Source organism: Anser anser, assembly GCF_964211835.1.
Source record: "Anser anser genome assembly, chromosome: 1".
Lineage (NCBI taxonomy): Eukaryota > Metazoa > Chordata > Aves > Anseriformes > Anatidae > Anser > Anser anser.
Window position 1 is genome coordinate 119,130,519 of NC_139720.1, and position 18,565 is coordinate 119,149,083.

The 18,565-nt window shown below is 41.3% G+C and overlaps 1 protein-coding gene across 1 annotated transcript in view; it reads right to left on the bottom strand.

Moving 5' to 3' along the window:
* The window catches only part of LOC310903592 (amine oxidase [flavin-containing] A-like), a 37,370-nt gene extending 29,607 nt beyond the window's left edge, over window positions 1-7,763 (bottom strand). The window contains exon 1 of the mRNA XM_083847102.1: window positions 7,598-7,763. Within this exon, the coding sequence (XP_083703228.1) occupies window positions 7,598-7,673 (76 nt within the window). The 5' untranslated portion in view covers window positions 7,674-7,763. The remainder of the gene's footprint in view (window positions 1-7,597) is intronic.
* Between the last annotated feature and the right edge of the window lie 10,802 nt (window positions 7,764-18,565).

Sequence of the window (18,565 nt, forward strand, 5' to 3'; positions counted from 1 at the left end):
TATGAGAACAATTCCAAGTTGCCTTAATACCAGGGTTGATACAGCACATATAAATAGATACTGTAGCATAAATGGTGGGAGTTAAAAAAAAAAAAAAAAAAGTTACCTCATTGGAAACATGATATTATGGTAAAGTATAGTAATTCTATTTTTCAAAATCTGCCCTCTAAATCCAGTACATCAAACAGATTCACTGATACACCATGATGGGAAGCAAAAATCACCAGCATCTTTCCAAGAGACAGCACTTTTTATATGATGAATGCTCAACATCTCCAAAACATGCAAGGTCAGTACCCGTGCAGGGTAACGAGGGGCGGTGAAGGAAGTAGTGACAATTGGAAACCACAAAAATACCACCACACCAGACAGAGAACGTTTCTGACTATCACAACAGCAGGCCCAGAAGTTTTAGATTCTACCCCCATTCTCTTCAGATTACTTGCATCACCTGAGCAACAATTAAATATTTGAACTGAAGACTGGCCCACCTGTGTTATGTATGAACAGGAGCCATGGGTGCTCTGCTCCATCACAGATATCCCGGACAGCACAGTTTGTCTCCCACCAGGCACTGTCTTCTCAATGAAAAGTCATGACTTTTCACTGCAAACTCTATCTGGATTAGCTGCAGCCTGAGTGACAGTGAGATTAGTTGCATTACAGCACAGCAAAACTGTTACAGTACCTCTGGCCACTCGTATAGCTGGTGATGAAGATCATGCTATGGGTACAAAGTCTGAAAAGTACTACTGAGTTCACAAGGTGTTTCAACGTATTAGAGAAGCTTCATTTTTCAGGGACATTTACCTTCAAACTGAGGCCCACTACATATGTGTCCCATTGAGCACACCAAAATAATGACAGAGAAAATTAACAGTTACTACAGAAAAGGTAACTGTCTGCTGTTTTTCTGGATGTATTAGATGCTAGCTTCTTATAAAAAGTGCATTTGCTTTTTATGCATCCAACGTTGGGGTGTTACAAATCCGATGTTACCATAACCAACCTAATATGACATTCCTCCTTAAAATTCTTGGTAATCCACCCTACTATACATAAAGTGAGATAATTACATTATATGAAAGTCTACAAGCCCATTATTGTGCTGTTCTAGCAATCTTTAATTGAATCATGTAAGGACAAAATCTTTATGGAATGTCTCAACATTTTTTTGATCTTAACAGCAGAATGATTTTTAAACTTTTTCACTCATTATTCTAATACACATCAGTAAAGTAAGGCAATTGTCAATACATCCTCACTAAAGTTCCACTGTAATGACATGCTAACGCTGTGATTGTTTTTCACCGTTCCACTGATGGAAAATGAAACTTTTCCCAAGTACAATTGAGTAATTAAATCTGGCAACGGTCACCTCAGAATCATTTCTCATTAGAGTAGAAGTCTCTTTGCCAAGTAAACATGAACCTGCCAATAAAAGATACAAAACATTTCTATCATAGCTGTAGAGTAAAATCTCCGTTTCTTTCTTTTCTTCTACTTCTCCCCTACAAGATTTTGCATTCATTCATTTTTTAGCGTACTGTGGGACTCAAGTAAGTTTTAAAACAAGTTAGTTTAAAATATAGTCAGAATGTACTTAGTTACATCACACTGGCTCCAGAGGAGTCACTAATGGACAACACCACACAGAAGGCTGACAGCGAAGGAACTGGTTTCCTATTCAGACTAAAAGTTTGAAAGGCCTAAATTTGCCACTGAAAACAAACAAAAGAACTTACTAATTAAATTACATACCTTAAATTTGCACAGAACAGCAAGAATGCACAGCACTGATCACATGTCTATATTCATTTCTCCTTTCAGTGTTGCCTAATACCACAACACTAACTTTCTGACTGTCAGAAACTGTTTTGTCTTTCCATGCATTGTTTCATAATCCCCGTCATACTGCAGTTGACACTGGGGATCATGGTGCATATATTTAGCTTGTCATTTCCAGATAAATATTTTTGTATACATCTTTCTTCCCCCCATCAAACATAGTCCAGTTGATTGATCTAAGATTTCAACCAAAAAAAGACCAAATATTTTCTGTTACAGAGTACACTGCTGAATGAGAGCAAGCCACTCTAACTGGTTTCAATGGCACTACTGTATAAATGCTTTAAACAGATGCAAACCTTGTCCTGGAGGGTACAAAGACAGTTTCTCACAGACAGTGTTAACAGAAACACAGTGGACATGAAGAGGGAATTGTATTTGGAGGACAATTCCACTCCTACGTACACACCCACTATGATTTTTAAGTCCAAAGCCTGCTGCAGTAAACACCTCGGCCCAGCATAACTTCCTCTGTAATCCCAAAATAAAAGCAGAAAAAAGTTAAGTAGTACAAGCATGGAGTTAAAACAGGAGCATGCTCCTTCACCTTACATACAAAAATGAGTAGCACCAATTAAACAGTTATTAAGCTGATGCCTTAATACTACTTGGCTTATGGAAACATCTAAGGTATTTATGCACATTTTCTAACTATTGCTAAGTGTATTGATCAGCATGCAGAATAAATTCTTATCAGTTAAACGGTGATCACCAGATAAATATGTTTGTGAAAAAAAATATTGCTGTGACCCTATGAACAACATCATTACTACAAATACCAAGAACATCAGCATTGGTGTTCCTGGGAAGGACACAACACCTGTACCACCCCTATCCTCATTGTACTATGATATTTTGAGATACACCCTAACGACTTGGCTATTTCTTTTGCTCACTGGAGTAAATAATACTCTTAAGACTTCAGAGCTACCTAGCTAACAGGAATATTCTTCCCCACCTTTCAACAGCTTCCAGCTAAGCTGGAGGCATGGTGCAAAATCTGCTCCTCAAGGAGGAACCATAGATTTACAGTGCTCTCCTAGGAACTCTGAATTTGCTAACCAGCGAATCACAGTGGGGTCTGATTGATTTGTTCCTGCAGTAAATTCTTCACGTAATGACATTCAGCTTGCTAGCAGTACATGGGGAACTGAGAGCCTTTTGAAACATTGCTGTTTATCTCTGCATCCAAAAACCTGGCTTATAGGGATTTCTAGCACCAAGTGACAATATTATCACCAACTGCTGGCTTTCCTGTTAGATACAGAAAGTGGCAACAGACCAACAAGCCAGAGCCCAGCACAGGGTGCACATAAAGAGAGAAACACAGGACATGTCTTAGGGGGCAGCTACTGCATTCCTACAGGTCAAATTCTGGGTAAACGTAGAAGTAGTGTTAGAAAAAAATAATCTATGGGAAACTACTCCAGATTTACACAGGTGTAGCTGATTATATCTTCTACCAGTAACTGTGCGTTTGACAGTTTATCTGACACCGCCACCCACCAGCAGGTTGGCATGCTGTCAAAATAAACAGAGCAGTATACAAGACAAGTTGTGCTGCCACTATAGCAAGCAAGGAAAAATCTGCATCTCCTTGTTATTTGGTATTTCACTCAGAGACCACAGCCAACGCGTAGGTAGCTCAGGCAGTAAGGTTGTCAATCACAAAGTGTGGAGCAGGAGATGCCAAGGCAAAGCGCTCTTCCATGGAGGGGAAAAAAATAACCAAACTAATGGCACATCGTATGCTTTACTTCAATATAAAGACTAATTACTATCATTTTTACATCCCAGCTTCTCCTACAGTTTGTGGACCTTGGACTTCTCCTTAAGTTCAACAGAAAACACTGCTGTTTCCTGCATGTGGCTGGCAAATCTAAGCATCTGTTTTCTTTAGCCATGAGATCTTCTTGTTTCTAGCTACAAACAAATGTGTTTTTGTTCGGAGATAAGAACTATCCATGTCAAAGAGTGACCGTCCTCAGTACAAGCTTCAATTAGAGCTGTGTTTCCCTTGTGCCTTGTTCTCATAACACAATGTGCTGAAAATTCTTCCAAAACATATCTGCATACAAGTTCCCTTGGACTTGCCTGCTCCTTTCTATATTTGTCCATATCTGACATATCTGGTTTGCGTTACGGAGACAATCAATCTTCATCCTCCATGCGTTTTTTTTGATAAACTGGGCTTCCAGTGTCTAAAATTCATGTGTGAAGAGAGGCTGGCGTATGAATATACCTCAAACTTCCCACTGAAAAAGTTGGAATATTTTGCTTAGACTCTTTTTTTTTGCCAAATATTGAACTACTTAAGCTTGAATTTTCAGGGTGTGGTTCTCATGCTGATTCTTTTATTTTTTTCCTTCCGGAAAATCTTGGTAAAAATTGGCTGGCTATTCCTAAATCTCTAGGAACAAACATTCTTGTATGGTTTTGAAATCTTGTTTGTTTGAACTTGGAAGTTCTAGCAGCAACTTGAAATTTGGCAAGGAGGTAGCCTTTGAGTCAACACAGCACATTTTGTTATCCACGGGAAAATATGCCCCAATAAAGTTAGTTAGAAAACTTTGAGGAATTACAAATCACATGTACGCTGTGGTCATTTTCTAGATCTTAAAAGCTGAAATATCTGAGTGTTCACTAAAAGCTCTTGGAGCACTCAGTGCTGTCCAGCCCTTAACATGCAGACCCCAAGGAGTGAGTGAGCATGCTGGAGCTCCTTACAACGTACCTCATACGTCAAAGCAACTGAGTATGCTCCATCCCAGGGATATGGAGCCGAAATCTGAATTCCCTGTAATTTTTGCTTTAGCTTGGAGAACAAGTAGGGGAGCTAGGATGGGGACAATGTGTTAGGTGTGACAGTGACTTGCTGCATAAAGGGACAACTTCTGGAAACCGTCAATACAGTAGTTAGTCCACACAGAGGATGACCATCTACTAGTCCTCAGCTAATGTGACCCCTTAACCAAAGTGGCAGAGGACTGTCTGATGGGATGTCAGGGTTACAACCCTGCCAATTAATCAGATGTGTCCATGGTGTGCCACGTGCTGTCAGCTTGCTTCCTGGCAAATGAAGGAATGACAGCCTAAACCACAATGTGTGAGCAAACTGTGAAATTCATCCAAAACTGAACAGCAACTTCAGTTCACTAGAAAATCCCATAAACACAAAATCGGAACAAGGTTTGAGGCATATACATGGGAAATTCCCATGGGTACAAGGAAAGTCTTTAATTTCAGGTATCAGTTTATTTAAGATGCTTGAGTATAAAATGTTGTCATTACCATTAACTGTATTAGGGAGACACTATCCATCAAGCATGACACAAACGTGTTCCTGGGGCTTTTCCTGGCCACCATCCACACTTAATGTGCATGCCCCTATAAAAAGGGGAATTTAGCCCAAGCTCTGCAGCTCCCTCCGTGTTGGGGTCCAAACATACTTGCTCAGACAGTCTGGACAGTTTGAACATGACTCCACAGAATATGAAGAAAGATCTGCAGAAAGATCTGTGGTGGAGGCCACCAGAGCAAACTTCTTGCAAGAAGTGAAGTACTCTGTGCAGAAGCTTCCCTGGTCCACAGCTTGTGCTTTCCTACAGGCAATCGATTCAGTGCCTCTGTCACTGGCCACATACAGATACGTGTGTACAGAGTCCAGGAGGATGGGCAAGAATAATGCATTCAGCTGTACAAAAACTGGGTCTCAAGACTGTTCCTTGCTCCAAGGAACAGATACCTCCAGAGGTGCCAGTCAGGATCTGAGCTTCATTTTGCTCGGCATTGTACAAATATTTTTAAAAGCCACAATCTCACCGCTGGGAAGCTCACTCAATATAACAAGCAGCCTGCTTATCCCTCATACACATTTCATGTATTTCTATTAAAGAACTGGCTTATCCCGACATTTTCTATCCTTTCTTGTAAGCATTGGGTAATGTGCATTTAAGATATAACAGAAGCAGAAGAGACAGTAATTCTATTAGATGAAGCAACTGCAAATGTATCTTCAGAGGAATAAGCAGCAGCAAGTCAAGACTGGGATCACAGAGCCATAGAGGCAGAAACCTTGCCCATACTGGAGCATGCTTTACTATTTATCTCACTAGAACAAAAATACTAGAAAAAAAAAAAAGTTAGGACTAGAAATCGGCACTTCTTATGTAGCTGAGGTGTAGGCATCTTGGTATAGAAACAGTAGCGGCAGAGAAGCTGTGTGCAAGGCAAAACAGACCAAGAGCTAACAGGAATTACTGTGCACAGCTATGAATGGTACTGTGTATTAAAGATGGATTAATTATGAAATAAGGCATTTATTGTTCATTTTTCTAAGGCTGTTTACTTAAAATGGTGTCTGTTCTAATTCGTAAGAGGTAAACACCAATTTCTATGCCACTGGCATGACATTAAGGGTTTCCACTAGCAAGAAAAACGTTCCTGTATCCCAAGAGTGCTGTGATTGGTCCTCCTAATGCCACCATCAAATTTTCAGGGACTTCAACGCCTTGAAATTTCCTGCTTGGCTCCATTTTAGACTTGACAGTAGGCTTCAATCCAAGGAATAAGTGTTCTGAAGTAACTTACTGATGCTCATACTAGTGAGTCAAGATACCAGTATGAAATGCCCAACACAATTTCCAAAATACTACTAACAGATCAGAAAGTCAGAGGAGCACGGTGCCCTCTGAGGACAAAGGGCTTCTTGGAGCCTTAGAAACCATTATAATATCACATCACTATCAGCTGCACACAGCATGGGCAGTAATTCCCTAAGGGAACCGTGTGCTTTACAGGAACCTTAAGGATGAAGACCAAATGACTTGTGCTAGCAGGAGAATACCCAGGCATCTGGTAAAACCAAAAAGCAAGCCAACCTCGGGTCTAAACCCTTTCCATCTGTTTGAGGATACTACAGATTATTTTATACGTTATTGCATTTTTAAATAATTATTAGGAAAAAAAAATAATTGTTTTGTGAAACTGAAAAATGTAATTAAGTAAGCAACATCCTGTTTTGTGCATTAATTCATTGCAGGTTAAGGAAAGGAAACCTCCAACTCCTCAAATCTAACAAAAACTAATTTCATCTAAAGCAATAGCAGTAATGCTTGCATTATTAGTGAAGTCACTCAGTCACATAACTCACTTTTTCTGAATCGTTAGTGAAGTCAGGACTCCCTGAAACCTGCCCAAAGCTGCTAACACGGCATCTATCCGATGGACGAACCAAACACGGATTTTCCCCAACTGTGCAACAGGCTCACCTGCAGTACCATTGGGTGTCCTAAGAGAAATGACTTCTCTTTTAAGCACGAGGACCAGGGTTAAAGTAGATCTGGGGAGTACTCTGGGATGTACCGTCCTGGCAAAGTGCGAAGAGCCCGTCGCACCGGGGGAACTTGGCTGTCTAGAGAGCAGCTCGTCCCAAGGCACCAGAGCCCAGCCTGCCTTTACAGGTACTCCCCGACGCCTTTCTGCCGTATTTATCAGCGGGACACAAACCCCAGCACCCCGAGAGCTACCCAAAAACACCCGAAAGAACCCCACTATCCACCTCGGGACGCACAACCGCCACCCTGCACCCCTAAGCCACTTTTCCCTAGGGTCTCTCCCCGACGAGCGGACGCCCCCCGCGCCCCCACGCGGAATATTTCCCCTTCATTTATCCCCCTCCCTGCACCCGGAGCCCCCGGCGGGCGCCCACGGGGCAGCGCTGCCGGGGCTCAGCGCCCACCGTGCCCACCTGAGATGCCGGCCCCGACCACCACCACGTCGTAGCTCCCGGCCACTCCGCTGCCCCCCGGCCCCGCCGCCTCCATCCCGCCCCGCGCCGCCGGCTCCGGCTCCTCCGGCTCCGGCTCCGGCTCCGCGGGGAGCGCACGGCCGCACCGCCCCAACGCACCGCCCTCAAGGCGGGGCCAGCCCCTCCCCGACCCGTGGGCATCAAGAATATGTGAGGCAGAATAATAAATCTCCTTCCAAAATAAAAGCAAGTACTTGGGAAAGTCAGGTAGTTGTGCAGGGCTAGTTGAGTTTGGTGCGCTTGCTACAGACACGCAAGTGGCAGATGCTGTAGCAAAGCCAGCAAACAGCAAAACCCCTACTGCTCTCTGGGAAACCCTCTAGTGACAAAGGAGTTCATCATCACTGACATTGCTGCTGCTTGCCTACCAAGGCGAGTTAAAAGGGGACAGCCCAACAAGTATATTCTGAAACAGAAAATGCAATGCATCAACAGTTGGTTGTGCTTATTGGGAAAAATGCCTTTGCTTCTTGAGATTGGCAAGGACACCTCCTCTTGCAGCTCTGCTGGCCCCACTGAGCAGGTCGCAGGCAATCTAACAAACAATAAGCATTGCCAAGAGGCACCTCCCTCATAATCCAGAAGCCAAGTTTGGTGGAAAGTAACAAAAACATCCTCTTCAATTACAATAGGAAACTTCTGTGCATCTAGATAATTACCTGATAGATGAGCTTGGCAAAAATTCGCTGTTGCTAAATGAAGCTGCAACAGGCTTGTTAAAGAGCAATAGAGTTTTGAGTGGATTTACCTAGAGCAGCTCTAATGATGAGAGCTGACATCAAAGTATGAAATACACATGACAGGAGCCTCAACCCTTGGAGTAAAGACTGAAAAACCTATCTAAGGGGCAACCAGCATTTACCTCAGGCATTAGCAGCCTCCAAGAATAGCAATTGCTGTCAGAACTGCCTATCTGCTAAGCACTTAGCATCTCTGTAATAGAGACCTTGGAATACTTCTACCTCGACATATGTAGATCTGCAGACATCTAGGATTTGAAAACAAAACGAAGCAAAGCAAAGAAAAAACAAGCAAACAAGCAAAGCAAAGCAAAACAAAACAAGTAGATGCTGAAGCCTTGCCTGAGACCAGGATGACCCCAATGGGAGATGATCAAGTGTATCTTGCCAATCTGACAGCAGGGTCCATCAGGGTTTGCTAAGGACCTGCTGAAGACGCAAGAAGCAGGAGAGGAAGCAGGTGATGTGTCATACTGAGAGTGATCCTCCTTTCAGAAATTTTATGACCACATTTTCAAAGATAAATCTGGAAGAGGTCAGAAATCAATGGGAAACAAATTAATTGAAAACTTTACAGTAAAGGATATTTTATTCCAACCTGATAACATTTGATTAGGAAATAAGTTAATTGCTGTTCAGATCAGAGAGATTAACAATAAAGAAATGCTCACCAATGGGCCCTATTCCTTATGCACCACAAAACCAAACCAAACAACAACAACAACAACAACAACAACAAACAGGGGGCAACTCCAGAGGGTGAGTATAGGAAACTACTGTTGCTGAAATCGTATCCCAGCAATCTGTCTAGTTTACTTTTGTCTGCTGCAGTAAATGAGTTGTAGTAATAATTTACTGAGTTTGCAGAATGTGCTTGATTGTTAATGTGAAGGTATATAAAGTCACAAGACTGACACAGATTTTTCACATTCACCAGGAAAAAAAAAAAAAAAGGTGCTGAGAAGTACAGTGGAACAACCAAAGCAAGGCTTTCACTTGACATCACAGCTATGTCAACAACGAAAAAACATTCATGTAAGAATGAGCCAAGATGCATCAATTTCTTGGTCAAACATCAGGAAGAAAAATATCCAAAGATAAATGTTGTCACTGAGTTCTTTATTGTACTAAGTGTATCTTGCCTACTGAATACTCATGTGCAGAAGTCAAACTTTTCAGGTCATGCCATCAGTAGTCACAGGCAAGTGTTATTTTTCCATCTTCTTGATACCTCAAGAGATGAGTAAAATCAGTCATAAACATTGGAGAAGACATACATAGTGTGTATTTCTTCCTGATTTCACTGCTGTTCTATTTTGCCAATGCATTTGAATACAGGAACACAGATTTTCACAAAAAAAAAAATACGCTGGCATTAAAATAAATTGATTTTGTCTAAATAGAAAACATTCTCTATTCTACATTCACTTGCACCATGTAATTTGTGCCTTTCTTCAAATATTCTTCAAATAATTACTTTATTTGTTTTATGAATGTCATTTGACAGGTAAATACAAAGAACCTTAGTGCAATAAGGCAAAAAATACATTATCACTAGAATACTAATTATCATTAAGATCATAATTACCAACACTAAGCTATTCTAAAGCCATGTAATTCCTGTGTCTTAATCAACATCAACAGAGTTAGCTGAAATATCCTAGAACTTGTCATCTTAAGTATTACCACCAGCTCAAATTTTTGCCATTAACTCATGATCTGTGTTGATTAGCAGTCTGTTCTGCAGGCACAAAGATGAACTCAAGAGAGTATGAGAGCCTTTTGCAAAACTCAATTCACCTAAATCTACATTTACACACATTTTCATTCTGACACTTATATGGTTCGTTCTCTGGATGACATCAAGCTGGAACATGAAAAACTGCAAAAAATAACCCAAACTCTTCCACACATCAGACTTTGTAGTTCTGATGAGAGCCCATTATCTGGGCACCAACATGCATGGATATGTGGTAACTTCGAGCCTTAGCTGTAGGCGAGACTGTATTTTGTAAGGGCAGTTTTCCATTTTGGAACAGTATCTTAGATAATATCACACCAGATTTGGGTTCTTCAATTAGATTACAATGCTAATGATGTTTACAGAGTCATTTGTTATTTTTTTTTCCAAGGATTTTATCAGTAACAGAAATGATGAATGTTAATATAGCACATATAAATATACAATGCTGTACAATGTGAGTAGGAAAGTAAAGGAAATGACGCTCTATAAAATGCTTCAAGCTTTTGAGCACTTTCCTCTGAAACAAATAAAAATCCAAATAAACAACCCTAGACCAAAGTCTATCCAAGGGATTTATGAAAGCAGAAGGAGGGAAAACATGTTCCCAAGTAGATCAACTGGCGTAACCTCAAGAGGGAATTTGCAAAGAGATTGTGTTAGAGGTTGGTAAAAATTGGTAAGAATCAAGCTGTGAATGGTGTTGTAGAGTATTAATGAACATTTTTATTGACTGTGATATATATCTTTAGCTTTTCAAGTCCACTTTCTTACTTAGGCATATATTCAAAGCTATCAGGAAACAATCACCAGTCTGATATGGTAAAATAGTCTTAACTGGTATGAAAAATGCTTTTGTACACAAAGATGACTGTGATGTTTATTCATCATTATTCATTTTTATTGGCATGTTTTCAGCAATTATGGGGGCGTTATGCTTCCTGGCTAGCTCTATTTCAGGCACCACACTATGCTTTAATCAATGAATAAGCATCTTGAAGCAATTTATCATCGCTCGTGGTTATTAACATTTGATTAGTTCTTTTTACCTTATAGTCATAACCTTCTGAAGAATAAATGCAGGCATTAAAAATTCAGTGCTCACCCTCTCCTTGACTCATGTTTCCCACTCCCTCAATTCCTGAGCACCCAGCAGACCTTCTGGTGCACTGCCTGTCCCAGGTGCAAGGTGGTGGCAGTGGGACATGGAGGAACCCACAGGGCTATGGGGAAAGGGAGGCTTCTAGCCAGCCCTCACCCCTGGCAAGGCTTCTGCTCTTTGGTGACAGATCTATACTAGACCTAATTATTTGCTTTCCATCTCCTGCACTGTTCCAGGGATCTTGGTCCCTGCTGCAGTGCTGGATGCAGAATGAATCATTCATGTGACTGTGCTGCATTTGAGGGCCTGGAAACTTTTTGTGGGGTTGGGGAGAATAGGGGACTGGATGTCAGGAATTTTCTTAAAGCCATGAAGAAAGGTTGACTTTGATGTCCCTAAGTAAATCTACTAGATTAGATTTAAAACATTCATCCAAATTTCAAAGTGCTGCTCTACAACAGAGGAAACAGAATAACAAAATACAAACTGAGACATATGCCCTACAAGGGAATGCCATCAGCCACACGCAACGAAGTTTGCTGTTCCCCCAAAGAAAACTCTTACATACTCACTGGATAAAGTTTCACTGCTTCAGGCCACCAAAAGATAATTTGTCTTCACAAAACTGTGATCTAAAGTTACAGTTTTTAGGTATTTTTAGCCAACAAAGAGTTAAATATATGTTTTCTTTCTGTGAGAGGATACCATCAATAATTACATTTTGTAAAATATTTCCAAATCCACGTTTCGTTTTATAATACAACATACCTAGGCATATGAGGCACCAAGATTCAAAAAATAGTTTGGAAAGTAAAATGAATTACCTTATTAAAAAAATGTAAAAGTAACCTTCCTGAATGGTTATACAGTCTGACTAAGGTGGTTATTGATCTTTTAACAGTACCAAATTTTCCTCTTTGTATAAGTTTCAAAATTTTCAAATATTTTTAAGTGATGTAGATCTTGAAAATTTAAGAAACATATTATGAGCACTGGGCAGGCTGCACCAGTGGGTGAAACAAAGCTAAAATCTCTGTATATTGGGAGAACTCCGATATTCCCAAGCAGCTCTCACACAAAGAAATAGTTCTTTGATGTGGCTGCAGGCAGAGCAAGGATAATCTGCTTCCTAGTATTAAAAGACGTGTACACAGTACTTTGGGAAGAAGCAGATGAAGTGTGATAAGCTCATTTTTCTGTGTGAGGACTCAGCCCCCTCCTATTTACAGCTTTTCTGAAAGAAAACAACTATTTTTAGGTATCTTTATTTAATACCTAGCTACGTTCCATTATAGTGGCACCAACAGATTTCAGACAACCTCTCGATAAACATCTTGTGGGGGCTGTACTAGCAGATCTCAAAGTATTATTGACGCCTTTAAAAACTTACAATTCCCACATGTTTTTTTAATATAAGATGTGAGAGAAACGTAATTTCGGATATATGACTCATGCTAACTGCACAAATAGAAGCGATTCCAGTTAAAGTTAGTATGTGTAACTAAAAACATTACGCTGGAAGCTCATTTTTAATCTCTTTAGCTCTCTAACCTTAGTCTTTAATTATGGATGTTAGTTCAACTGCTGGTGTTAAGACAGACATGAAGTCTTTCTTCCTCTCTCTAATTTATCTTCATGACTCATTTTCCTATAAAGGGATTTTATTTTAATAACTACAAGATAAAATATGTTCACTGGTTGTAGAAATAGGGATCTCAAATACATATGCATGTCTTTGTTTGCTTTCAAGCAAAAGGAGCTCTGAAATGATTTCAACAAGCTGAAATTAAATAAATGCATCAGGATATTTAGTTCTACTAACGCTTTCAGGGCTCCAGACTGTGCTCAGGCTGCTGGAGCAACTTCTGCTTACCTCCGCAAGAGAGGAGCTGACAAGGTAGCAGCTGTAGTGCTTTTATTGCACAAGAGAAGGAGCAAAATAGAGGTGAAGTGGCATTGCAAGTGGCTTGGAACATTCGATTGCATCTGAAAGGAGCTGCCCAAATAGCTGCCAGCAGGTGATATCTGCAAGGGTTTTGACCAAAATGCATGCAAAGACCCCATCAGGTGTGTAGGTGATGGCAAGGAGCAGCTGTGGTGGTGCAGCCTTTGCCTCTGGAAATGAGGAGAGATGTTAAACCAGACGTGGGTTTAACATTTAACCTGTACGTTTTAGGTGTACCAAACTCATACTGCTCTGTTTCTGAGGGCATAGTAAATTGACTTAATTCCATACTTAGTTTTGCAGACCCTGCTGATTTGCCTAGACTCACACGTCAGATACCATATGCATTGTAAGTGCTTCCTGACCTTTGGAGGGGTGAGTGTTGGTATTACACAATGTATGCGCCAGCTAGTAGATATGGCTTTATGTGAGGATCTGAACTTTGCTCACGTTCGTTAAAGCACATGAAACAGGCTATACTGTACGCTGCCATAGCTGTTATCAAGTTTCTTTGTGTGCCCTTCACCACCACCACGCTATCAGATCATTTTTATGCATCAGGTTTTACAACGCACTTTCAGTGATACTAAGAAAATGTTCCTCTGATTACCAGCTCCATAGAAAAGTAGTTCGTACACAGCTCGTGGATTGCCGGTGTAATTCAAGATTAGATCAAAGCTCACATAAGATATAACTACAATCTGAATATGATAGTACATTTGAAGCATGAGAGTTGGTTAGAGATCACAGAACCTGACTGCAGTCTGAACAGGATTTTAGAAGCAGAGCAGCCATTATAGAGATATTGGGAGATCAGAGAAGACCATTAGTGGAGACAGTTAAAAAGCAAATAAGTACAATAAAATCTGATCTGAGAGTAAGGAAAAGCCTGGTAGAAAAACCAGCCAGAATAAAGTATCCAGTTAGAGCCATTGAACTCCAGATTTTGATACAACAACAACAACAAAAAAAACCTTTGCTAGAAGTAGGTCAGAGAAGTTAGTCGTGTCTTTTCACTTCCTATCAGGTAAAACAGAGTTGGAAACATATTGAAAGCATCCAGAAATAGTTAAAGACTGTTCTCCTCTGCAAATCCTGTATGGGATGTAGGCAACCGGTGTGGAGAGATTTGTCTCCCTTTTACATTAGTGAGGAATTCACTGTATACACAAAACCTTCAATGCCTTTCAAGAAGCAAACTCACTGCAGGGGTTTGGGAGATTTCAGCCCTTTCTCCTCTGTCTGTGCAGTGACCCTGGTCACTTTGCAGTTGGACCCAGCCTTAAGTACCATCAGGTGGAAATCCAGCACACAGACACGTTTTCCCATCTCTGTCAGGCAGCTGAACTAAGAAGGACAGAAAGGTTCATTTCAGCTTTTCTGACAAGTCCTTGACTGGAAGTTACCCCATGGATTGAGCACTCTTTCTAGTGTGACCGGAGGATTCACATTTCTATATTGAATAGATAATGTCCATTGCATGTTTTCCTTTTTGCAAACCCAAACAGAGAATCTCTGATCCTAAAACCGTTTTAACCTTGCAAACAATAATTTTGGGTGTTAAGGCAGGCCCTGGAAATTGCAATGTACTCATGCATAAGACTGACTTAGAGAAGTGCATCTTTGTGCCCTGAATAATTACTCAAATTTAAATAAAATACTAGTAATTGACCAAAGCAATAAATTAACAGATTTTGTTACCGACAATTGTGAAAAAAAAATGGTTAAGGTTAAAATAAAAAGAATTGATAGTAATTTTTATTGTCCTCTGCTGTAAAATATTTGACCTCAGCAGTACTTACAATAGTCACTATCACTTATCTGGTGATATCAAAACTTGATCTAGAATATTGTTAATTGCTTTGCTTCATGCCATCTGGTAAACTATTAAACTTTTTGACTGCTTTAGGGAAGAAGTGTCTCAGATATGGTTGTAAAATAGGAAAAATAAATAAATAATAATAATAATGAATTGAATCTCTGTTTAAGGCAAGCCTGGCAACATGTTTTCTGTGAAAGAACAAAAACCTGACTGTGTCCTATGATGGGTAGCCACTGACATTGCCACTTTACATAGTTTCTCAGCTGCCAGCTTCCAAAAAGATCATCCAAGAAGGTAAATGGCATTGCCTGGCTGCACAAATCTTGATTAATAAATGCGCATGCAGCTGTGCTGGTGCCCTGCTGCATGCAACTCTAGACAGCAAGCAGTGTGAGCCTGCAGGGCCTCAGAGGGTTTTTTAGGGTACAGAGGGCAAAGGAATCAAAGTTCAATTTGTAGCACTGGGGCAACAGAAATGGAGGACAGGAGCACTTTCCTCAAAAGGGGGCTGCTTGCTGCTTGCCTCTGGGGTGTTGATTTGCTTAGGTCCAAAATGCCATGCACAGATACAAGCTTAATGAACAGCAGCAGCAGGAGGCCACTTTATTTATATGCTGCTTCTGTCTTTAGCACAGGTGTGCAGTGCAGTACTTGTGGTACCAGGTGCCTGGTCAGGGCAGCTAAGGCTTTGCTGTCACTCTGTGCAACCAGGACACGAAGCTGCACATCTGTCTGCAGGGCTGGAAATGTGGGGTGCATCAGTGGGCAGCTTCACAGGCACCTTCTGCTCCTGGGTCACTAGGAAAATGCATCGCCTGTTGTCTCTTTCCTTAGTTGTTGAAGCAAAAGGGCAATCTTAGTGTAATCTTCTAAATATTTTTGGGTGTTTGTTAAGTAGCTGTAAAAATGATTTTCTTTCTTGTATGGCATATCTTATAAGATATAAGCATCATCAGGAGATCAACCGTCATCTTACACCTGTGAAGAGAAAAGATGATCAACACTCATCTTACACATGTGAAAAGAAGACTGAAGGAAAACCAGATACGGGAATGTACATCTACTTTTTGCTCAGTTCTGCAGGAGACAAAAGGCCACCCAGTCTGGACAGGCATGGGGATGGCTCCATCAGCAGTGCCTGCTGGGGCCGTTTCTCACGGTGAAAACCTCTGTCCACCTGATCCTAGGGTTTGGAAACAGAGGCATCTGGCCATGAGGAGTGATTCACAGCATCTTCTCTTGTGCATTTGCCTTGAATCAACAGGCACTTTTTTTTTTTTTTTTCAGGGCAGGTGCTGCTTTGGGGTCTGCTGCAGGCTGGAGGTTGTGCCTGGTCCACCAGCATGCGTGCATCAGAGGAGAGGCCAGGGGCCCTGAGCCTGGTTCCTGAAGCCTCATGAACATCTAGCAATTTGGGGTGCCAAACCCCTGAGCAGCTTGCCTCAAGTAAGGCAACACCTCATCGTAAAGACAATTTCTGCATATCACTTGTACAATGCTTGATAAGCATATATCTTAGGTGGTGCCCTCTGGATTTTGCCTTCTGGCAGTTTTTATTTTCTCTATCTTTAATACTATAGAGATTAAAATGAGCCCATAACAATAAACAATTTGGCATGTTTCCTCTTAGCGTGAAAGTGCATACTTTGAACTGCTGAATTATCACATACGTGAAGTTTTATATCTGCCTGAACTTTTTACCTGCAGAACATTGTTTGCAAGCACTGAAAGTTACACAATAGTAAATCACTGAATCTCTTCAAAGAAGAATTTTACCTCCTCTTTCAAATGTTTTCCTAAGGAGAGGATACCCATGTACAAACTTTTCCTGAGAAAATGTTCACATGATAATGGAACAGCTGTTGACAGGAGATTCCGTTAGGAAAGGCACAGAACAAAATTACAATACATCTTTGGGTGTATGATTTTTGTGTATTAGTGGGCTATGACACTTGTATTAGTGTGAGCCACTCCCAGAACAGTTTATTACATTTTTTTTCTGTGCCTGTTTGAACAGCAACTTTGTGAAAGAGCCATGCTATTTGCATTGCAGTAGGTATGCTTTTCTAGTCCATGCTTGCCATCTCCTCAAGCTCCTTGTTTTGTCTGAAGTGTGCTGACCACATTCAGATCCCCTGGTGACTAATCTGATTGCAAATAATCCCATCTATTAAATATTCTCCTATCAGGACTCCTCTGGTCTTTTTTATCTTATTTTCCACAGAAAAAGAATGGCTGTTCACCTATTTTGTCATATAATTTATATACTTATGGAGTTAAACACACAGATTATGTGCATATGCTTTTTTTCTTTTTTAATGTGTGTGTGTGTGTGTGTGTGTGCATATATTGTCCAGGACTAAGCAACGATGTAGGAAATCCTTGTTACACAAGCTTTGGTTATCCCCCTTGCTGCAGCCAGTGGTCAGCGCAGATGCAGAGCTGACATTAAAGCGGTCTGAGAGCAAACGGCTGCTTGGGTGGAGGAGCACGGGGCGATGATTTGAGAAGCGCCTTGCAGTGATCCAATGCCAGGAAACAGGTACGAATGGACTTGTTGGGGTGTCACTCTGTCTGCCCAGGCCAGACGAATAAGGGCTGGCTGCACTGGGCAGCTCAAGCAGAGGGGCCATTCCCACGTGCAAGGATGGATGCAGTTTCCTTGCAGCTTCTCCCTCCTCCATCACCTGCCCATGCTGCCTCCCTGCTTCCCCCCTCCCATCGTTGGCTGAGCCTCTGGCTCTCAGAAAACCTGCTGCTGACCTGGCCATTCAGCCATCAGTTCAGAGTAGGGACAGTCCTCCAGTGGACTGCATCTCTGGCACTTTGCTGTGGCCTTGCCTTGCATCTCCAGCCTGCGTGATTTTGCTTAAGTGCCTGGATGCACTAAACAATTTCAACCACCTTGTATGTGAAAAGGCATTACTGCTTTATTTCTAGGACACCCATAATCAAAAGCCTCTTTCAGTGTCCAGCCAAATAAGAGAGAGTGACCCAGCACAACCCATCTCACCTGACCTCACCTGTCTACCAAGAAGACATGAGGATGTCTCTACATTTCAGAGAGAGGGGTATATTTTGTAAGCACAATTTATCCCTCCTGAATTGTACTTACAGGTAAATGCGTGACATTGGTCGGCAGTATAAATACATTCTTGCAAAAAAAAAATAGAGATCCTCCAGGAAAATAAGACCTTTCCTTCCAGCATCATTGAAAATGGGGAGGGAAACAGCAGTGACCCCAGGAGTCCCTGCACAGCCTGTAGGGATGCTGCCTCTGGGTTCACTGCCAACTTTAGGAATACAGAACGATGAGGTGCAGGAGCTCAAGAGGCAGGCTCAAGGCTTCTGCTTACATTTTGGGGCACTTGGTACTTCTTCAGCATGGCTGAGAGTGGAAAGGGGAGTGCTGAGATCCCAAGAGAAAAATTTCCCGATTTATTATCCCCACGGGATATTTGCTGACTTTATTGTGCTTCCTCTGGGACATTTCTTATTGAGCCTGTACCATGTTTGTCTAAATATATCAAGTAGGATTGTTTTTTAGTTTGAGATGTA